The sequence below is a fragment of the Tursiops truncatus genome, chromosome 1 (assembly GCF_011762595.2).
Source record: "Tursiops truncatus isolate mTurTru1 chromosome 1, mTurTru1.mat.Y, whole genome shotgun sequence".
Lineage (NCBI taxonomy): Eukaryota > Metazoa > Chordata > Mammalia > Artiodactyla > Delphinidae > Tursiops > Tursiops truncatus.
Genome location: NC_047034.1, coordinates 171673607 through 171696169, shown reverse-complemented (window position 1 = coordinate 171696169; position 22563 = coordinate 171673607). Strand labels below are relative to the sequence as shown.

The window sequence follows — 22563 nt, the reverse complement described above, 5'->3', positions numbered from 1 at the left end:
TATGAGGACTGTTTCACTTAGATAAGTTACTTTTTCTTGAAATTTATCCAGAAGGCTATGTTGGGAAGAATTTTTCAAATTTGGTAACACTTTCCATCATTAAAATCTGAAACTTGGATTAAACACGCAGTATTCTTTTTTTTTAAAGGTGGATTTTGCAAATCGGGAAAGTCAGCTGGCATTTTATCACTGTATGGAAAAATCTGGTCAAGATATCAGAGACTTCTATGAAATGTTAGCAGAAAGAAGGTATGTATTTTAAACCTATCACCATAGCTTGAATTTTAAAATTTCTAATACGTAAAATTTAGATGGGATTAAATTTTGTTTTTTACCCCTTATTGCTACTCTCATTCCCCCCAAACTTATCCCTTTTATCCCCACATACAGAAAGAAACACATAAAAAACACATAAAGGGACTTCCCTGGTGGTCCAGTGGGTAAGAATCCGCCTTCCAACGCAGGGGACACCGGTTCGATCCCTGGTCTGGGAACTAAGATCCCACATGCCGTGGGTCAGCTAAGCCTGCGTGCCGCAACTACTGAGCCTGCATCCTCTGGAGCCTGCGTGCCACAATGAAAGATCCCGCATGCCGCAACTAAGACCTGACGCAGCTGAATAAATAAATATTTTTAAGAAACAAAACAAAAACAAACACACATAAAAACTGATTTTTATGGATCCAGTTTTCATGTAGCTCATGGGAGTTGGGGTATTTTCTCCCTGAGAATACTCATTAAAAGAGTTACTGTTTTCCAGATTATAACTATGTACAAATCATTTTGCCTTACAGTTTTAAATTAAATATAACTTGTTGAAATGCATTGTAAACTTTTTTTTTAAATTTATTTTTGGCTTTGTTGGGTCTTCATTGCTGTGCGGGCTTTCTCTAGTTGGGGCGAGCAGGGGCTACTCTTCGTTGCGGTGCACAGGCGTCTCATTGTGGTGGCTTCTCGTTGCAGAGCACAGGCTCTAGGCACGTGGGCTTCAGTAGTTGTGGCACATGGGCTCAGTAGTTGTGGCTCGCGGGCTCTAGAGTGCAGGCTCAGTAGTTGTGGCACACAGGCTTAGTTGCTCCGTGGCATGTGGGATCTTCCCGGACCAGGGCTCAAACCCGTGTCCCCTGCTTTGGCAGGCGGATTCTTAACCACTGTGCCACCAGGGAACCCCCTCATTGTAAACTATTAAATGCCCTGTGAATTTAGTAGTGACAACATCCAGGTTGTCACCACGCATGAGCTCATAGAATTAATTTAAAAAAACAGAAACTTTCAAAAGACTGTCAAGAGCTTTGTTTTAAATTCAGATCTCTTAAATTTGTGAATCAGTAAGCCAAAGCTGATATAAATTGGTAAGTTTAGCTGTGTAAAAAGTAAACCTTGGGAATTTCTTGGCGGTCCAGTGGTTAGGACTGGGTGATTTCACTGCCGTGGGCCTGGGTTCAATCTCTGGTCAGGGAACTAAGATCCCGCAAGCCATGAGGCACGACCAAAAAAAAAGAAAAGAAAAGTATACCTTACTTCTCCTTGTTAATGTTTTCAGTCATGGGACTGTAGTATTTTTTTCTGCAGCTTGTGGGAACATTTCACAATTGTTTAAGGTCTCACAGTCTGAATCAGGCTGTCTCCGTTAGCTTAAAAATTGCCCCAGAACTGATGATTGATTCTTTTTTAGACTAAATATATTAAAACACCCTAACAGTGTCACCAGGTTCTTCAGTAGCTGATCACATTTGAAAATGGAAACTATCATTCCTATGATGAACCTGTTTGTCCAAACATGCCTCTGATTAAGTCTCCTGGAATGTTACTGCTAGGTCTCCACCCCTTCAGATGTGTGTTAGACAAAAGACCGTTTGACAAATGCCTTTAGACACTCAAGTTCAAGTATAAAAGGGCTTTATGACCAGGATGAGGCAAAATCCTGATCGTGCTCCCAGAAACTTGTTGAATGCATTCCCTTTTTACTACCTCTTCTTGCCACTTCATTTTTGTTTAAATCATAGAAGATATGTATTTCTTTTTCATTTCCTCATGGAGTATAGTGTAATGGTCATTGAATACTTGAGAGGTTTTTTAATGAAAAATGTCCCCTACAGCCAAATTTCCAAAAGGTTGAACTTCTAAGGTTTCGATGGTTTTTCACTAGTGGATTGGAATCCACATTCTAAATTTCTCTCTCTCTCCCTCTGTCTCTGTCTCTGTCTCTCTCTCTCTCTCTCCCCCTCCCTGTGTGTGTGTGTGTGTGTGTGTGTGTGTGTGTGTGTGTGTATGTATGTGTGTGTGTGAGAGAGACAGAGAGAGAGAATGAACATATGTAAGAGAACGTAGGTGTCTGTGGGGAGGGTTCTCCATCTTGGTGGCCCTCATCCCCCACCGCAGCAGTCTGAAGTCATTGTTAATACTTTAAGTGCTTATAGGAATTCGTACCTATAAGTGAGTGACAAGTGTGTTGATGGTCTAGTGGCACTTAAGACATAAAAATTCCATTAAAATTCTCTGTGTGCACATTAAATATTTTTCAAAGAACGGTATCTTGTGAGGGCTGGATAATGTTGTGTGGGTGTTAATTTTTGTATATTATCACTTAAATTCACTCACTTTACTGATGATCTGGCTCTGGCTTTGTTCTTTGGTTCTTACCTGTGGTTATTTATCTCTGTTGAATGGAGTTTATCTCCTAAAGTGGGAAGCAGGAGGGTGTGGGACTTCACTGTGACCCAGTTTTGCCCCATTTGGTTTCAGATGGCAGTGCTTCTGGAATGCATTCCTTGCAGTAGAACTTGAGAATCTTTGCCCTTTCCATAGAGCGGAAGGAAGTCATCCCACTGAATAGTTGATGAATAAGTGGGGGGTGGGGGCTTTGCCCCTAATGACAGTTCAGGTCAGGAATGCAAATGATGATCCATTTACATAGTGCCCTGCAGTTTAAAAGTAATATTTCTTTTATTCCCTTAAATACAGTGTCAGGGAAATAGGGCTGTGGCTCTTGTCATATATTACTTATGGTGGGAACTGAAGATCAGGTGACTTTGCTGATAAGGTCACAGGCTAGTAAGTGGTTGGGCTGGGGGTAAACCCAGGGCTCCTACCTGGTATGCATTGAGCCTTCCAGTTTACCAAAGTGATTCTCAAGACATTTATAGGGTCACATTATGCTTTAGATGAATTTCCCACTTACTTACGGTGGTTTGGATATTGTGCAGTCATGGGAACAGAGTTCTCTGAAAACCTGACATTTCAAAGTTCCTCAGAGCCCTGCCAGAGCCTTTTGTGTATAGTACCAGTGTGCAGTTGTATTGTCCCTTGCATAAGTTGAGTTCCTTGGTGGCAGGAATGCTCATTTCTTTTGGTAGAGCCCGGCAAAATATGTACAAAATCATCATCTATTAAACTGAACAGTGCAGCACTAATGTTTACACGTATACCTTTTGACTTCTGTAACTTTTTTTTTCTTTCATATTTTGGATATAGTTTTAGTTTGCTTATTTTAGAAAATATCTGGAAACCATTTTTAAACGTACTTTTAATGCAGGCAGCAAACTAGTGGCCATTCTAGGTGTCTTAACCACTTTATATTAGAAAGTTAGGGAATTCCCTGGCGGTCCAGTGGTTAGGACTCGGCACTTTTATTGCCAGGGGCCCAGGTTCAGCCCCTGGTCAGGAAACTAAGATCCTACAAGCAGTGCTGTGGCCAAAGGAGAAAAGAAAGCTTGTAGTGTGTTCACCTTTACATAATGAAAGTGATGCTTCCTTGGAGTTTGTATTTATGATGGAAATGAGTTAAATTAGCCTAATTTCATTCCTAGTAACATTTGTTTGCAAGATGGCTGGCCAGTATTGAGGCAAAGAATCTGATTCCTGGGGAACTGTAGAAGGATCATCTTGAATCCAATCAAGTCAGATATCATAGATATGTCATAAACTATTCTCTTTGAAATGAGAAAGCTCAGTATAAATGCATATAATAATGTGTTATTGATGCTTCCAGTGTTTGAATGGTAAGTCTAGATGCTTCATTTGCTATTGAAAATGGGTTAGAACATTGCCCAGTAGCAACTTTGACATATTTTTCTAAGTTCATTTTTTTCAACAAATGAGTACCTGCTGTGAGCCGAGAAGACAAAAGCTTATGCCTTCAGAGGTTTAAGTTCTAGGTTCGTTATGTTTCATTGAGCCGTCATTGACAGTACTATGTAGACTGAGTAAGCCATACCTGCTTGAAAGACAAAAATGGAAAGTGAACAAGAGTAAAGGAATTGGCCTCTATCACAGGTGAATTTCATTTTATACACCATACATGTTCTTGAAATTTAATCTTATTTTGAATGCACTGGGACGTGTCACTGTGGGAGAAAATCTGAGGTGAATTCTTTTACAATTAAGGAATTATCTCACACAGTTTGTAATCACCTAATTTGTTAGTTGGCAGGTTGGGGAAAAGTAACATTTACTGAAGGCCAAGTATGTGCCTTGTATTATGTTAGGAAAGTTTTTACAAATGTTATCTTATTTAATCATCTTAAGAGCTTTGTGAAGAAGAGCTATCATTTTGTAAGTGAGGAAACTGAGCCCAGGGAGACTGGCCCCCAGTGTGTGTGGGGATTTTGTTTTGTTTTGTTTTTTTAATATTTATTTGGCTGCGCCGGGTCTTACTTGCGGCACATGGGATCTAGTTCCCTGACCAGGGATTGAACCCGGGCCCCCTGTATTGTGAGTGCGGACTCTTAGCCACTCGACCACCGGGGAAGTCCCCAATGTGTTTTTTTAAATTGTGAATTGAGGTAGAGGTGTTACCGATATACAGGTTGCATAGGTGGGAAGATTTTAGTTAAATTGTTATCTTTTCAAACAGTACATTTGTTTCCCAAGTTGTGGTAAGAGTATCTTTTGGCAGGAAAGTAATTATGAAAGACTTAGAAATGTGGGATGTGATACTGTTTAATACTAGTGCTCATCATAAGTCACGACAACCGATACCAAAAGAATAACAAGGGGCTGAAGCACTGCTGTCCAAGTCCAATAGAAGTGTAATGCAAGCTGTATATGTGGTTTTGCATTTTCTAGTAAAACTAAAGGTAAAATTAATTTTATTTAACCCAATATGTCTGAAATACTGTTTCAACATATACTCAATCTGAATAAATTATTGAAGTGTTTCTTTTTTTTGAAACTAAGTCTACCAAATCCAGTGTGTATTTTACACTCACACCTCAACTGAGACTAGCCAGATTTCAAGTTCTCAGTAGCCACATGTGGCTTGTAGGTATGGTATTGGTCAGTGCAGTTCTAATGATTAAAAAATGGAAAAGATTTTTGGAAGCAGGACTTTGTAATCTCATATGTATGATTAATGTGTAAGTGACGAGGAAACAAAAAACTAATACATTCTTTTTTGTCTTTGGCAGAGAAGAACGAAGGGGATCGTATGACTATAGCCAAGATCGTACATATTATGAGAATGTTCGTACTCCAGGCACATATGCTGAGGATTCCAGACGGGACTATCCAGCTCGAGGGAGAGAATTTTATTCAGAATGGGAAACTTACCAAGGAGACTACTATGAGTCACGATATTACGATGATCCCCGGGAGTACAGGGATTACAGAAATGATCCTTATGAACAAGATATTCGGGAATACAGTTACAGGCAAAGGGAACGAGAAAGAGAACGCGAAAGATTTGAGTCTGACCGGGACAGAGACCACGAGAGGAGGCCAATTGAACGCAGTCAGAGTCCAGTTCACTTGCGACGCCCACAGAGTCCTGGAGCATCACCCTCACAGTCAGAGAGATTGCCTAGTGATTCCGAGAGGAGGATTTACAGCCGATCCTCGGACCGGAGTGGAAGCTGTAGCTCGCTTTCCCCTCCAAGATATGATAAACTTGACAAACCTCGTTTGGAACGCTATACAAAAAACGAAAAGACAGATAAAGAACGAACTTTTGATCCTGAGAGAGTGGAAAGAGAGAGACGTTTAATAAGGAAGGAAAAGGTGGAGAAGGACAAAACTGACAAGCAGAAACGGAAAGGAAAAGTTCATTCCCCTAGTTCTCAGTCTTCAGAAACAGACCAAGAAAATGAGAGAGAACAAAGCCCTGAAAAATCAAGGAGTTCTAATAAACTGAGCAGAGAGAAAGCTGACAAAGAAGGAGTAGCAAAAAACCGCTTGGAACTCATGCCTTGTGTGGTTTTGACTCGAGTGAAAGAAAAAGAGGGGAAGGTTATTGACCACACTCCTTTGGAAAAGCTGAAAGCCAAGCTTGATAATGACACTGTCAAGTCTTCTGCCTTAGATCAGAAACTTCAGGTCTCTCAGACAGAGCCTGCAAAATCTGAGTTGTCTAAACTAGAATCTGTTAGAATGAAAGCGCCAAAGGAAAGGGGGCTTTCAAGCCACATAGAAGTGGTAGATAAGGAAGGCAGGCCTAAACCCAGGAAGCACCTAAAACCAGAGCAAACTGTTGATGGGGTAAGTGCTGTGGATCTGGAGAAGCTGGAAGCGAGGAAAAGGCGTTTTGCAGATTCCAATTTGAAAGCAGAAAGGCAAAAATCAGATGTTAAGAAAAGTAGCCCAGAGATGGAAGATGCTCGGGTGCTTTTAAAGAAACAGCCTGACATATCATCTAGAGATGTCATTCTACTGAGGGAAGGAGAGTCTGAAAAAAAGACGGTGAGGAAAGAAATTCTTAAAAGAGAATCTAAAAAAATCAAACTAGACAGACTTAATGCTGTTCCCAGCCCCAGAGAGTGTCAGGAGCTTGCCAGCATTTCTGTTGGGACTGTATCAAGGCCCAACTCAGATCTGCAAGCAAGGCTGAGAGAACCAGTAGGTGAATCTGTGGAAAACCAAGAAATCCAGTCAAAAAAACCCACTCCTTCAAAACCACCACTTAAACAGCTGGAGCTATTAGATGATCAAGGACCAGAGAGAGAAGATAATAGGAAAAACTATTGCAGTCTTCGTGATGAACCACTTGAATGTAAATCAGGCCAAGATAAACCACATTCAGTAAATACTGAAGAAAAAATTGGCATTGATATTGATCACACGCAGAGTTACCGAAAACAAATGGAGCAGAGTCGTAGAAAACAGCAGATGGAGATGGAAATAGCCAAGTCCGAAAAGTTTGGCAGTCCTAAAAAAGATGTGGATGAATATGAAAGACGTAGTCTTGTTCACGAGGTCGGCAAACCCCCTCAGGATGTCACTGACGACTCTCCTCCCAGCAAAAAGAAAAGGATGGACCATGTTGATTTTGACATCTGCACCAAGAGAGAACGGAACTACAGAAGTTCACGCCAAATCAGTGAAGATTCTGAAAGGACTGGTGGTTCCCCCAGTATCCGACATGGTTCCTTCCATGAGGAAGATGACCCTGTTGGTTCCCCTAGGGTAATGTCAATAAAAGGGTCTCCTAAAGTAGATGAAAAAGGTCTCCCGTATTCTAATATAACAGTCAGAGAAGAGTCCTTAAAATTTAATCCTTATGATTCTAGCAGGAGAGAACAGATGGCAGACATGGCCAAAATAAAGCTATCTGTCTTGAATCCTGAAGATGAACTAAATCGGTGGGACTCTCAAATGAAACAAGATGCCAGCAGATTTGATGTGAGTTTCCCAAACAGCATAATTAAGAGAGACAGCCTTCGAAAGAGGTCTGTACGTGACTTGGAACCTGGTGAGGTGCCTTCTGATTCTGATGAAGATGGTGAACACAAATCTCACTCACCCAGAGCCTCTGCGTTATTTGAAAGTTCTCGGTTGTCTTTTTTATTGAGGGACAGAGAAGACAAACTACGTGAGAGAGATGAAAGACTCTCCAGTTCTTTAGAAAGGAACAAATTTTATTCTTTTGCATTGGATAAGACAATCACACCAGACACTAAGGCTTTGCTTGAAAGAGCTAAATCCCTGTCTTCATCTCGAGAAGAAAATTGGTCTTTTCTTGATTGGGACTCCCGATTTGCTAATTTTCGAAACAACAAAGATAAAGAAAAGGTTGACTCTGCTCCAAGACCTATTCCATCCTGGTACATGAAAAAGAAGAAAATTCGGACTGATTCAGAAGGAAAAATGGATGATAAGAAAGATGACCATAAAGAAGAAGAACAGGAAAGGCAAGAATTATTTGCTTCTCGTTTTTTACACAGCTCAATCTTTGAACAAGATTCCAAGCGATTGCAGCATCTAGAGAGAAAAGATGAAGAATCTGACTTCGTTTCTGGCCGGTTATATGGGAGGCAGACATCTGATGGAGTGAATAGCACAACTGATTTGATTCAAGAGCCAGTAGTTCTTTTCCATAGCAGATTTATGGAACTCACACGAATGCAACAGAAAGAAAAAGAAAAAGACCAAAAACCCAAAGAGGTCGAGAAACAGGAGGATACAGAGGATCACCCCAAGACCTCAGAATCTGCTTCTGAAAATAAAGAGTCGGAACTGAAAACTCCACCTTCGATTGGGCCTCCTAGTGTCACAGTTGTAGCTCCAGAGTCTGCAGCAGCATCCCTGGAGAAGACAGCTGCTGAAAAAACAGGAGAGGTGCCTTCAGTGACAGAAGAGAAGACCACTGAGCCAGCCTCTGTCTCAGAAGAAGCAAAACCTGTATCTGATCTGACTCCCATCGCTGTGGAACAACCTGAACAAGTAGACGTGCCCCCAGGAGTGGACACCAGGAAAGACGTTGCTGAGACTCCTTTAGTTGTTGAAGAAAATTCATCAGTCGATCAGCTGCCTTATTTGGATGCCAAGCCTCCAACTCCTGGGGCCTCATTTTCCCAGGTAGAGATCAGTGTAGACCCAGAGCCTGACAGTACCCAGACACTTCCAAAACCGACTCAGAAGCCTGAGGAAGCCGATGAGCCAAAAGGGGAGAAGCCAGACTCAGCTGCTAATGTCGAACCTAATGCAAGTCAAAACGCTGAAGATGTTCACGAGGTCCCGCCTCCAGCTACTGAAGGTGTAGAGGTTGATCCCCCAGTTGCTGCAAAAGATAAAAAGCCGAACAAAAGTAAACGTTCCAAAACCCCCATTCAGGCAGCTGCAGCAAGTATCGTGGAGAAGCCTGTCACAAGGAAGAGTGAGAGGATAGACCGGGAAAAGCTCAAGCGGTCCAGTTCTCCTCGGGGAGAAGCACAGAAGCTTTTAGAATTGAAGATGGAGGCAGAGAAGATTACAAGGGCTGCCTCTAAAAACTCGTCCGCGGACCCTGAACACCCTGAGCCAAGCTTGCCCCTCAGCCGAACCAGGCGCCGGAATGTAAGGAGTGTCTACGCAACCATGGGTGACCATGAGAGCCGCTCTCCAGTCAAGGAGCCCGTTGAGCAACCACGAGTGACCAGGAAGAGACTGGAGCGGGAGCTGCAGGAGGCTGCAGTGGTTCCTACAACCCCTAGGAGGGGGAGGCCTCCAAAAGCACGCCGTCGAGCTGACGAAGATGATGAGACCGAGGCAAAAGAGCCAGTGGAGACAGTCAAGCCAGCTGAGGGGTGGAGGTCCCCACGATCCCAGAAAGTAGCTGCTGGTGTCCAACAGGGGAAAAAGGGGAAAAATGAACCAAAAGTTGATGCTGAACGTCCTGAGGCCACCACTGAGGTGAGTCCCCAGTTAAACGTGAAAGAAAATAACACAAAATCCAAGACTGATAAAGAAGAAGCAGGAAGTGAACAAAAACGTGATAGAAAAGAAATTAGCACAGACAAAAATCCACCCGAAACCCCCCCAGCTGAAGTGGTGGAGAAAAAAACAGCCCCTGAGAAAAACTCCAAGTCCAAGAGAGGAAGATCTCGAAACTCTAGATCAGCGGTGGACAAATCTGCAAATGTGAGAAATGCGGAAGCCACTGTAAGTCCCGGCGCGGCTGCAGGCCCTGCGGGACTGCCGGCGGAGGAGGCGGCTGCGGTCGCGGCCGTTTCCCCTGAGAAGAGCGAGAGTCCCCAAGAGGAGGCTAGTTTATCGTTGCGTCTGAGCAGTGAGCCAGCTGATCTGGACAAGGAATCAGAGAAGGAAGATGGGTCTGCCTCTAAGCCGTCCCCGGAAGCAAATCAGTTAGCCAAGCAGATGGAGCTGGAGCAGGCTGTGGAGAACATCGAGAAGCTCGCGGAAACCTCCACCCCCACGGCTTTCAAGGCGGCAGCTGCAGATGCCCCAGAGCGCCTCTCCACAGAGGACCGGGACAAGCCCGCACACCAGGCCAGCGAAACAGAGCTGGCTGCGGCCATCGGTTCCATCATCAATGACATTTCTGGGGAGCCAGAAAACTTCCCAGCACCTCCACCTTACCCTGCAGAGTCTCAGACAGATCTTCAGTCTCCTGAGGAAGGAATGGAACCTGAGACCGATGAGGCTGTGTCTGGCATCTTGGAGACTGAGGCTGCTACAGAATCTTCTAGGCCACCAGGCAGTGCACCTGACCCCTCAGCAGGCCCAGCAGATACCAAGGAAGCCAGAGAGAACAGCAGCGAAACCTCCCACCCAGTGCCGCAAGTCAAAGGATCAAAAGAAGCAGAAGTTACTCTTGCTCGGAAAGACAAAGGGCGCCAGAAGACCACTCGATCACGCCGCAAACGGAATACAAACAAGAAAACTGGGGGCGCTACAGAGACCCATGTCTCTGAACCTGACCAAGTTCAAAGCAAGAGCCCTGCTACAAGCGAGGGGGCCACGACACAGCCCCCAGAAACTCCACAGGAAGAAAAGCAGAGTGACAAGCCCCAGTCCACTCCCCCTGAGTCGTGTGCTTCTGACCCAAGCAAGACTACATCCCAGGGGAATTTGTCCCAAGAAAGCAGTGTTGAAGAAAAGACTCCAACCAAAGCATCTGCGCTCCCAGACCTTCCCCCGGCCTCACAGCCAACCCCCGTGGATGACGAGCCTCGAGCCAGATTCAAGGTGCACTCCATCATTGAAAGTGACCCGGTGACCCCGCCCAGTGACTCAAGCATGCCCACACCCCCAATTCCTTCCGTAACGATAGCAAAGCTCCCACCCCCTGTCGCTGCTGGGGGGATCCCACACCAGAGTCCGCCGACGAAGGTGACAGAGTGGATCACGAGGCAGGAGGAGCCACGGGCGCAATCCACCCCATCTCCGGCCCTTCCCCCAGACACAAAGGCCTCTGACATAGACACCAGCTCCAGTACGCTGAGGAAGATCCTCATGGACCCTAAGTACGTATCTGCCACGGGCGTCACTTCCACGAGCGTCACAACTGCCATTGCAGAGCCTGTCAGTGCTGCCCCTTGCCTGCACGAGGCGCTGCCCCCTCCGGTTGAATCTAAAAAGCCTCTTCTAGAAGAAAAAGCAGCAGCTCCAGTGACTAACGCCTCCGACACACAGGCCTCAGAGGTTCCAGTGGCCACTGACAAAGAAAAGGTGACTCCAGTCATTGCTCCCAAAATTACTTCTGTTATTAGCCGGATGCCTGTCAGCATTGATTTGGAGAATTCGCAAAAGATAACTCTGGCGAAGCCAGCTCCTCAGACCCTGACTGGCCTGGTGAGCGCCCTGACTGGCCTGGTGAATGTCTCCTTGGTTCCAGTGAATGCACTGGCCGGCCCAGTGAATGCCCTGAAAGGCCCTGTGAAGGGCTCAGTGGCCACGCTGAAAGGCTTGGTGAACACTCCCGCTGGCCCCGTGAACGTCCTAAAGGGACCAGTGAATGTTCTGACGGGGCCCGTGAACGTTCTCACGGCTCCAGTGAACGCCGCCACGGGCACAGTGAACACTGCCGCGGGTGCGGTGACAGTTTCCGCGGGCGCGGTGACTGCTGCATCTGGGGTTGTGACTGCCACGACAACAGGTGCAGTGACTGTGGCAGGTGCAGTGATTGCACCATCCGCAAAGTGCCGACAGAGATCCGGCACTAATGACAACAGTCGGTTCCACCCAGGGTCTATGTCTGTGATTGACGACCGTCCGGCAGACACGGGCTCTGGCACTGGGCTGCGTGTGAACACTTCAGAAGGGGTTGTGCTGCTGAGCTATTCGGGGCAGAAGACTGAAGGCCCACAGCGGATCAGTGCCAAGATTAGCCAGATCCCCCCAGCAAGTGCAATGGACATTGAGTTTCAACAGTCGGTGTCCAAGTCCCAGGTCAAACCCGATTCTGTCACGCCATCTCAGCCTCCGCCCAAAGGCCCTCAAGCTCCTTCAGGCTATGCAAATGTGGCCACCCATTCTACTCTGGTACTAACTGCCCAGACCTATAACGCATCTCCTGTGATTTCATCGGTTAAGGCCGACCGTCCGTCCTTGGAGAAGCCTGAGCCCATTCATCTCTCTGTGTCCACACCCGTCACCCAGGGTGGCACAGTAAAGGTCCTCACCCAGGGCATAAACACACCCCCGGTGCTGGTTCACAACCAGCTGGTCCTCACCCCAAGCATAGTCACCACTAACAAAAAGCTTGCTGACCCCGTCACCCTCAAAATAGAGACCAAGGTCCTTCAGCCAGCAAACCTGGGGTCCACTCTTACACCCCACCACCCTCCTGCTCTGCCCAGCAAACTGCCTGCAGAAGTGAACCACGTCACCTCGGGGCCCAGCACCCCGACAGATCGGACTGTCTCCCATTTGGCAGCCACCAAGCCAGATGTGCATTCCCCTCGACCTACCGGGCCGGCTCCGTCCCCATTCCCGAGGGCGTGCCACCCCAGCAGCACCACATCCGCCGCGCTCTCCACTAATGCCACGGTCATGCTGGCTGCGGGCATTCCTGTGCCGCAGTTCATCTCTAGCATCCACCCAGAGCAGTCCGTCATCATGCCACCCCACAGCATCACCCAGACCGTGTCGCTCAGCCACCTGTCACAGGGCGAGGTGAGGATGAACACGCCCACGTTGCCCAGCATCACCTACAGCATCCGGCCAGAGACGCTTCACTCTCCTCGGGCCCCCCTGCAGCCCCAGCAAATAGAGGTCCGGGCCCCGCAGCGTGCGGGCACCCCGCAGCCAGCCACAGCTGGTGTGCCCGCCCTGGCCTCCCAGCACCCTCCAGAGGAAGAAGTGCATTATCACCTCCCCGTTGCTCGAGCTGCAGCCCCTGTGCAGTCGGAGGTGCTGGTCATGCAGTCTGAGTACCGACTACACCCGTACACTGTGCCCCGGGACGTGAGGATCATGGTGCATCCTCACGTGACGGCCGTCAGCGAGCAGCCCCGGGCAGCGGACGGGGTGGTGAAAGTGTCACCAGCCAGCAAGGCCGCTCAGCAGCCAGGGAAGGAAGCCGCCAAGATGGCAGATGCCAAAGCCGCCCCCGCCCCCGCCCCCCACGGCGAGGCCCGCATCCTCACAGTCACACCCGGCAACCAGCTGCAGGGGCTGCCTCTGACCCCGCCTGTGGTGGTGACGCACGGGGTGCAGATCGTGCACTCCAGCGGGGAGCTCTTTCAGGAGTACAGGTACGGGGACATCCGCACCTACCACGGCCCGGCTCAGCTCGCGCACACGCAGTTTCCTGCTGCTGCCTCCATTGGCCTGCCTTCCCGGACCAAGGCTCCTGCTCAGGTGAGAGCGCCAGAAATCTGCCTTCTGGTCCACATGGTGGTGGAGGTGCCAGTAAGGTCCCTGAAATATGTTGTCCTTGTTGTGGATTTAAAGAGGCGCTTCCTAAATTTCAGGATGGAGGGGTGAATCACAGCACGGAGAGCCCGGGGACATGGAGGGAGCTCATTGTGGGAGCGGGTGAGGGGGCGGCTCTTGCCTGCGGTGGGTGAGGAGGTAGGGAGCAGGTGACCTTTCACCGGAACCCTCAATCCTGAACGCCCAGGAGCATGGCCGTCTGGTTAAAGCCCCTTCCGGGGGCCTGGCCTACAGGAGATGCCCTGCAGCTGACCTGCCCAGGGGCTCACGGCTGCTTGGTTGGGGCAGGATGTTGTTGGTGCGTAACAGACTCTGACTCTGTTCCTTTCTCTTCCCGCCCAACTCCAGGGCCTCCCTCCTGAAGGCGAGCCCTCGCAGCCTCTGCAGCCCGCGCAGTCCGCACAGCCGGCCCAGTCCACGCAGACCTCCCAGCTCAGCCAGCCAGGCCAGCCACCAAGCAGCAAGATGCCTCCAGTCTCCCAGGAGGCAAAGGGCACCCAGACAGGAGCAGAGCAGCCGCGCCTCCCAAATGTACCTGGAAACAGGCCGGCGGAGCCTCATGCCCAGGTCCACAGGGCGCAGGCGGAAACAAGCCAGACCTCCTATCCCTCCCCCGTGTCTGTCTCGATGAAGCCTGACCTCCCGGCCCCTCTTCCTGCTCAGGCTGCCCCAAAGCAGCCATTGTTTGTCCCTGCACCCTCAGGCCCCAGCCCCCCTCCAGGACTGGCTCTGCCGCATACTGAAACCCAGCCCGCCCCCAAACAAGATTCCTCTCCTCATTTGACTTCCCAGAGACCTGTGGATATGGTCCAGCTTCTGAAGGTAAGCCTGGGCAGGGCCTCCCCTACCACCCTTCGAGCTTTGTGCTATTGTCAGTGTCCCGAGAGCCCCACTTGACTTAGATCAGCAAGCTGCTGCCTGGGGCCGTGGCCAGCACAGCTGTGTTCTCCAGCCGTGAGCTCACTTCTGTTTGTTTCCCTGTGAGCAGAAGTACCCCATCGTGTGGCAGGGCCTACTGGCCCTCAAGAACGACACAGCTGCTGTGCAGCTCCACTTCGTCTCTGGCAACAATGTCCTGGCCCATCGGTCCCTGCCGCTCTCTGAAGGAGGGCCCCCCCTGAGGATTGCCCAGAGGATGCGGCTGGAGGCCTCACAGCTGGAGGGGGTTGCCCGAAGGATGACGGTAAGACTCAGGGCCCAGGTGAGCAACTGCCCCGCCCACAGCAAGGGAAGGCACGGGTGGCCCCCCCCACTGCCTGTCTCCGCGGCTTGTCACGCGGCGCAATAATGGCTCTCTTGGAGGGGATGATGAAGGGCATGTCCTCTCTCCACTAGGGGTGTAAAGTGCCTCTAGATCCAGAGATGCTTTTTTTCATTCAGCAAATATATGGATGGCCCTCAGGGTCATCATAGAGGTGGGGATTGAGGAGCCGAATCACCTGGGTTGGACAGGCCTCTTCTTGGGCTGTTTTGTGAGGTGGCCCCCCGATCACTGACAGCTTCCTGTTCCCCAGGTGGAGACAGATTACTGTCTGCTGCTGGCTCTGCCCTGTGGCCGTGACCAAGAGGACGTCGTGAGCCAGACCGAGTCCCTCAAGGCTGCCTTCATCACGTATCTGCAGGCCAAGCAGGCGGCAGGCATCATCAACGTTCCCAACCCTGGCTCCAATCAGGTCAGCCCGGTGTCCTGCCTCGGCGCACACACGTGGGGCCGGTCTCGGCTGGTCAGGCCGTCTGACTGATCTGGTGGCATGGGCTGCCAGTGCCAGCTAGAGTAGTCAGGACAGCTTCCCAGAGGAGCTGGACAAAGGGGCATTCTGGATAGAGGAAACCAGTGGAGTGCATGGGCCGGATTACTGCTGCCCATCCTGGAGACAGTCAGTGGACGGCTGAGGCAGCAGAGGTTTCCCTTTAGCTTAAGGATAGAGAAGAAGTTCTCAGGGGTTAGTTTCATGTTAGTTCTCTGATACCTAGTTTTCTTCTGGTAGACAGTCTTGGAGACCTTAGCTGGTTGGGAAATTGACTCAGCCTGGCTCTCTGTTGGGCCTTTGGGCCCCCAGTTGGAAATGTTTTAGGGAAGAGTGGTAGTGGGGTGGGTGACGTGAAGACAGGAGGTCCCATTTTTCTCTCTTGTCCCTTTCTCCAGCCCGCCTACGTGCTGCAGATCTTCCCGCCCTGCGAATTCTCTGAGAGTCACCTGTCCCGTCTGGCCCCCGACCTCCTAGCCAGCATCTCCCACATTTCTCCCCACCTCATGATCGTCATTGCCTCTGTGTGAGCCACTGAATGGTCACCACTCGGCGTATCTTCCTGAGGCTCTGCAGCAAAAAATAAAACACAGGACAACCCAGCCAAGTGGAGGAAGAAGCTGCCGAGGGGGACAGACTCCACTGCCAGACGGCCAGCCTCGCTCTCCTACCCGCCCGCCCGCCCGGCTCAGTCAGACAGACCCCCGCCCTGGGCAGTGGTGCTGCTACTCGTATGTTTACATGACATTTAGCCCAAGGACAGACCACCAACCAACGGACTTGCAGACACCTTGAGGCTGGGTTTCTCTCTCCTCCTCTTGGAGAAAAGGAACAGGGCAGTGGAATTTTTTTGTTGTTTTTGTTTTTAAGAAACAAAACAGAACTGCCTTTGCACTAAATTAGTGACTTGGACTTTTGCACAGTGAAGACAGGCTGTGACACTCTGGATGTCTTGGTGTACGTGAACACACATGGCACACACATCGCAGACTCTCATGCAGGACTTCAAACTTCTGCTGAAACCTTGGGGTCAAGGAACATTTCATTGGGCTGTGTTGTCCCCACCCCTCCCTTCCCCTTGCTCATTTGGATGTCATCTCTCTTTAATTCTCCTGCTGCCACCATCTTTGATTCACCCAGGATGTACAGTTTACAATCAGAAAAGAGCAAACAGAAGGATTTTCTCTCTTGGTGGAATATGCAGAACTTGGGATGTGTGTATATATAAATATATAATATATATAAATATATATAATACTGACTTAAAAATCAAATTCCCCGACATACATTTTTTTTAATCTGTGCCAAAAATGTGTTTTCAGAGAAAATCTTATTTTCATACTCAGACTTTGTATTGTCACTCATTTGTATAAGTGCGCTTCGTTACAGCACGGGCCCTGCTCCCGCAACTTGGAAGTGTCACACACACAAAAAGACTGTACAAAAGACTGGCTTCCCTTCTTCCTGTGACCTTGACCTCTCCCCCGACTTCCTAACACTTATTAATTTATGAAAACTGTTTTTCTCAGCGCAGTTTTGTTTTGTGTGTCCATTGGATTACAAACTTTATTAAAAAATACAGAACATGTCAAGTGTGGATGTGATTGTCGCTTGGATGGGAGGGCCAGGGGTCCTTGGCTTATGGGAACAGCTAGCCTTCGTCCCACTTTTGCTTTCAACCCCCCCACCACGTCTGTATATGGAACCTATTTTTTCCTTTCTGCCACGGATCCTCCCCAAGGATCATTTTATCTTGTACAAAAGAAGATTTTCATCACAGACTGAACTTGAACTGTTCTTCAGTGCTGTGGTGTTTATCTGACACTTCAAGGTCCCAATTGGCTCCTGCGTAATGTCGAAGGCACTTCAAATTTGATTGATTAAAGAATAAAGCCACCTCCCACTCAAACTCAGAAACATCTTAAGGAAGCCTTGGGGGTCTTGCCTCTTGTCCCTTCCTCCTCCGGGTGTGGTGCAGGCTGGCCCTGCAGCAGCTGCCTCCCAATAGGAGGATGGCACTGGTGGGCCAAGCTTCCCCAGCAGCTGGACCCACCACAAGCTGGGGAGTTGGGCGTGGGGGACGGGAACACAAGGACCACAGAGTTGCTGGTCTCCCTTGCAGTATCCCTGGGGCTCCTCCAAACAGAGCTATGCTTTCGGTGCGAGATGGTACCATCTCTGAGTGAGGAATTACAGGTGCTGGGGATAAGCTGTATGGAAAAGCGGCAGAGACGGCATCTCATGTCTCCCTGCTGACAGGTAAGAATGAGCTGCTTCACAGTCCGCACTGCTGCTCCTGGTTTAAGCAGTGCTGCCATCTCCCACCTCCCCATCACAGCTCCTGGCTGCTCATCCCTGTCCCTCCAGGCTCTCAGCCTTGTAGAGACGCCACTGATTCAGGGCAAGTAAACGTTCTCAAAAGATGACACTGGCTTGGCCCTGATCTTGCGGCCAGGGTTCTACCGTGAAGCGAGCGTGGAGCCTCTCCCTCTTCCCTAGGCCCAACAGAAGCAGGCCTGCGGCCTGTTGGGTCTGGTGCTCTGCCTACCTTGCTGTTCTGGCTGAATGGGCCCCCGAGCTGGGCTCTGTACGGGTGGCCTGGATCCTGGTAAGCAGTTGTGGCCAAGCCCTGTGGGCCCAGCTCCCAACACAAGGGCGCAGGGTCACAGCCGTGGCTCCACAGCGGAGGGAGGTGGAGAGGGGAGGTCCGATCCTCACGCCGGGCCGACGAGAAGCCTCCAAAGAGGAGGCCAGATGGGGCTCGTGGAGCCACAGTTTCTCTGGCCTGAGTGTGCTGCCCACACCCCAACTCAGGCAAAGCAACCAGCTTGCTTCTAGACAGGTCCCGGGGCTCCAGTCCCATCCTGCAAAGGGACAGCCTGGCTTCCCCCACAAGCAGGTCTCTGCCGACTGGTCGCTGGGTGGAGCAACCCTTCCCCGGCATCAGCCACAGCTGCCAGCTCCCCGCCCCAGCCCCACAGGGAGCTATAGGCAGCGTTAGAAAATAATCAGATTTATTCTCTCTAGGGAATGGGCTCACCCCTCTCAGTTCCAGGGTGCCGTCCAACCTTAAATAAACAGGAGGAGGGGGTGCCTGCTCACTCAGCAGATGGTGGACATTCAGGGGCTGTGGGAGGTGTCTCTGCCAGGGCCGGCTGCCCGTCAGCCCCATCCCGAGGGCGGAAGACTAGCTCCCCAGCCTGCAGCACCTGCCCGGCCGGCCACGTGCTGCCTGGCCCGTACTGCTGGTAGAAGTCCGCATCCGTCTGGAACATGACCAGTGCCTGGGCCGTGTGGATCCGCACGTGCTGGGCCAGGCTGTTGGCATCCAGGAACTTATCTCCACAGGAGTCACAGGCGTAGAGGATGTGAGTGTTGGGATCTGTGGGAGTGGGGCTGCAGTTAGGACAGGAAGGGCCCCTGGGTCCAGCAGCTTTCCCCCAGGCAGGCCCTCTCACCTTCTTCCTGCACTTGCTTCACAGCTTTGCTGATCTCGGCTTTAAGTACTTCTGTCTCATCTGCGGTCACCGCCGCCCCCACTGGCACCACTGTGGGCGGCATCAGCAGAGCCTGAGACCAGACTCACCTGCCCCTTTGCTGCCACCCCAGAGGCAACCCCTGCTGTGACCACCCCCTGCTGCCCTGGGAGCTGAGTGACGGTCCGCACCTGTGAGCTGAGTGACGGCCGTTGCCGCCAGTGCCTCAGTGGCCAGCGTGACCATGTCATCGACGGTGACCACGCTGACCTCACCGCCCTCCTCTGGCTCCAGGATTTTGATGCCTGCCTTGCCCTGGTGCACAGTCTTCACATGGGAACGAAGGTTGTCCACCCGGTTGAAGCCGCGACCGCACTTGTCACACAGGTAAGGCTTCTCTCCTGGGGGGGGAGGCAAGGTTCTCTCCTGCCATTGGGGGGGGTGCAGGGGGGGGTAGGACCTCAGTGGCCTCCAGCTTCCCCCGCAGCCCTGTCTTTTCCAGCAGGAAGCGCTCTGGGGCGGCCACCTGAGGCACAGGGAAGCTTCCAGTGGCCCCTGCACCTTCCAGAAGCTCTGAAAAAATGGGGCCCTCCTTGGAGTTAAACTGCTTTCAAGGCCGCCTTCAGCAAGTGCCGGCACCGAGGGCTGGGGTCCGGGGCGCCTCCCACCCCACCACGCGCCCCAGAGCCAGGGCTTGGGACAGAGAGGCGGGTGGCACGCACTCACCAGTGTGGATAATGATATGCTTGGACAGGTCCCCCACGTTCACGAAGGCCTTGCTGCACACGCTGCACTTGTGAGGACGGATGTTGTCATGGTGGCGGATGTGATTGGCCAGCTGGCTAGACTGGACAAATCTGCAGGGCCAGAAGGAAAGGCTTACACAGAACCGCCCAGGCCTGGGGCGGGGGTGCTGGGCTGGGGCCTCCCACCTCAGGGTCTAGATCCGAGAGGACGCCGGGACCTGCGCCAGAGCAGTCTGCCCGGCTACCGACCGAGCCCTGGGCTTATTCTCTGACCCCCTCCACCCAGCCGAGTGCCAGGACCCCACAGGACGCCGGCCGGGGGCCGGAAGGGCAGGACCTCTTTCCGCAACGCTCGCAGACGTAAGGCTTCTCCCCGGTGTGCTGGCGCACGTGGGCGATGAGGGAGCTGGCCTGGGTGAAGGCTTTGCCGCACATCACGCACTGGCATGGCTTCTCACCTGGGGACGGAGGCAGGGGACGGGAAGGTGTCGGCGCCTGCTCTCCTCCCTTGTGCCCGCACCCGGGCGCCGCCGGGCCGCTCACCCACCCGTGTGGATGCGGACGTGCCGCTGCAGGGCGCCGGGGTCAGCGAACTGCCGCTGGCAGTGGACGCACACGTAGGGCTTCTCACCACTGTGAATCCGAAGGTGCCGCTTCAGGTTCCCTGTGGCGAGACCGAGGGTGGGCCTGGCACTGGCGGCCGGGGGCGGGGGCGGGGCCGGGGGCGGGGCCAGCCGGGCCCTACCTGAGGTGGTGAACTGCTTCCCACACTCCCGGCACTTGAGGGGCCCGTCGGCGATGTGGATCTTCAGGTGGGCCTTCAGGTTCCCCACCTGCGCCCAGGCAGGGGGTCAGACGGCAGGGAACCACCGATTCTCGGTCCTCCCGGGGGCCTGTGCGGGGCTCCCCCTTTCCTCAAGGCCGGGGGAAATGGGAAAACCACCCCCCTCAGTTCTTCCTGGCCCGCGCCCGCCCCCCAAGCCTGCCTTCCCAGTTTGCTCGGCAGACCAGTCAAGAGCTCCACCCGGCAGGATCATTTCCTGCTCAGCCAACACCACCTACTTCCCCGCTAGGCACCCCGGGCCCCCGAGACGGAAGCCGCCGGAGCACAGGGGCCCGGGGCCGGCTCCCCCCACCTGGTTGAACTTCTTGTCGCAGTGAGGGCACTTGTGCTCCTTGTCGGTGTCGTGCGTCTCCAGGTGGCGCATCTTGGACGTGGGGTCGGAGAAAGAGCGGCCGCAGTAGTCGCACTGGTAGGGCTTCTCGCCGCTGTGCACCAGCTGGTGCCGCTTGAGGTTGCCCGACGTGGTGAAGAGCTTGCCACAGTCCTCGCAGCGGTAGCGCGCCTCGCCCGAGTGCCGCTTCTTGTGCAGGTTCAGCAGGCTGATGAGCCGGTAGCTCTTGCCGCACTCCTCGCAGCCGTATGGCTTCAGCGGGCTGGCGGCAGAGCACGGGGACAGGAGGCTCGCAGGGCTCGCGGGGCCGGGGCGGGTGGGCGGGCATGGGGGGCGGCCGCTGGGCCTACCTGTGGGTCTTCTCGTGGGCCTTGCAGGCGGCCGGGTCGGAGAAGGCCTTGCTACACTCCCGGCACGAGAAGGGCTTCTCGCCCGTGTGGATGCGGATGTGCCGCTTGAAGTTGCCCGTGTGCGTGAACTCCTTCCCACAGTCCTGCGGGCACAGGGGGCGGGGTGTCAGGGGCGACGCCGGGCGGGGGGCCGGGGTGGGGCCTCCACTGCCCAAGGCGCACCTCGCACTTGTGGATGACGGAGCCGTACGCCTTGGACTCCGTGCGGTCGCCGTAGGTGCCCGAGCGCAGGCCCCGCGCCTCCGCGCCGAGCTCCTGGCCCGAGTCCGTGCTGGCCGACTCCTCGCTCTCCTCGGGGGCCTCGCCCTTTTCCAGCGGCGGCCCCTCCTCCTTGACCACCGCGGGCACGGCGCCCTCCTCCTCTCGTTCTTCTCCCTTCCTGGCTGGCTCCACCTCCATTTCTGCCACAAGAGGGGCAGACGCTGAGGAAGCCGACCTGGCAACTGGCCAAGTGAGGCCTGGGCACGGCTCATCTCTGCACACACCCTCTCTCTGCGTGGGCGCCTCGCAGGGGCAGGGCAATGTCTGGGACCCGCTGATAAATGGTCCCCAGCACCGCCAGGGCAAGCCCAGGGGAGACCAATGACCGGGACAGTTGCTGCTTGGAGGACGCAGGTGGGCCTCAGTCCACCGGGGGCCCCATATTTGGCGACACAAGTGGGAAGGGTACCGTCAGCCAACAAGCACCGGGGGCGGGGGCTGGGGTGGGTGCCATGGGCGGCCAGGTGCTCAGCCCAGGGAAAAACAGCAGGGCCAGTACTGCGACAAGGACACTTCTGTGCTAAAGGGAAGCATGGCCAGGGTGTACAACCAAGAAACTGATGTCAAAATTCAAGAATGAGGAAAGATGTCGGCCCAAAAGCTGATGTGAAAGACTGACTCACAGTGAGATCAGCTAAGGGAGGAAGAGAGCTGGCGGAAGGGGGTGGGGGGTGGGGTGTGTGTGTGTGTGTGTGTGTGTGTGTGTGTGTGTGTGTGTCTGTGTGTGTGTGTGTGTGACGTGTGAGTGGGGACGCTTGCGTGAGGGAGGGCGCCCTGGCAGAGGGTACCTTGCTCTGAGCTCTCCGACAAGGCAGCCTCGGCCTCAGCAGCAGCCATGCCACTCGTGGGGTCCGGCTTGAGCTCCACAGGCTCCCGGGGGGCATCGGCCTTCTCCGTCTGCTCTGCACCTGGGGTAGGGGTGTGGGGGCATCCGGGGCTGGACTGGCACCCTCTGTCCAGGGGCTGGTCGGCTCTCCTGGACCAGACCCCTGGAAGCGGCTATGGCCCCAGGGGTGGGGGGAGCACATCCAAGCTCGGGCTGCTTGAGCCTCTGCTCTGGCTTCAACAGATGCCCCAGAAAAAATAACCGGTGGTTTTGGGTAACCTGAGCTCAAGGGATGCAGTTGCCTGTGCCTCCCTCCCCCAGGAGCCTCCTG

At 52.4% G+C, this 22563-nt stretch overlaps 2 protein-coding genes across 18 annotated transcripts in view; one reads left to right on the top strand and one right to left on the bottom strand.

Annotated features, from left to right (window-relative positions):
• The window catches only part of SPEN (spen family transcriptional repressor), a 93826-nt gene extending 76900 nt beyond the window's left edge, over positions 1–16926 (top strand). For all 4 annotated transcript variants that reach the window (XM_019918858.3, XM_019918857.3, XM_019918860.3 and 1 more), the window contains 6 exons: positions 149–249; positions 5409–13515; positions 13939–14412; positions 14579–14773; positions 15105–15263; positions 15737–16926. In XM_019918858.3, coding sequence (XP_019774417.1) covers positions 149–249; positions 5409–13515; positions 13939–14412; positions 14579–14773; positions 15105–15263; positions 15737–15868 — 9168 coding nt within the window. In that variant the 3' untranslated portion in view covers positions 15869–16926. The remainder of the gene's footprint in view (positions 1–148; positions 250–5408; positions 13516–13938; positions 14413–14578; positions 14774–15104; positions 15264–15736) is intronic.
• A 1409-nt stretch (positions 16927–18335) lies between these two features.
• ZBTB17 (zinc finger and BTB domain containing 17) overlaps positions 18336–22563 on the bottom strand; it is a 30489-nt gene continuing 26261 nt past the window's right edge. For 12 of the 14 annotated variants that reach the window (XM_073795515.1, XM_033842791.2, XM_033842748.2 and 9 more), the window contains 11 exons: positions 22195–22314; positions 21308–21546; positions 21086–21228; positions 20697–20997; positions 20306–20393; positions 20108–20224; positions 19898–20018; positions 19541–19671; positions 19006–19215; positions 18797–18886; positions 18336–18720 (listed from right to left, as the gene is read on the bottom strand). In XM_073795515.1, the coding sequence (XP_073651616.1) occupies positions 18437–18720; positions 18797–18886; positions 19006–19215; positions 19541–19671; positions 19898–20018; positions 20108–20224; positions 20306–20393; positions 20697–20997; positions 21086–21228; positions 21308–21546; positions 22195–22314 (1844 nt within the window). In that variant the 3' untranslated portion in view covers positions 18336–18436. Of the gene's footprint in view, positions 18721–18796; positions 18887–19005; positions 19241–19540; positions 19672–19897; positions 20019–20107; positions 20225–20305; positions 20394–20696; positions 20998–21085; positions 21229–21307; positions 21547–22194; positions 22315–22563 lie in introns of those variants that run through there. The other 2 variants (XM_073795525.1, XM_073795558.1) reach the window with 2 other exon arrangements.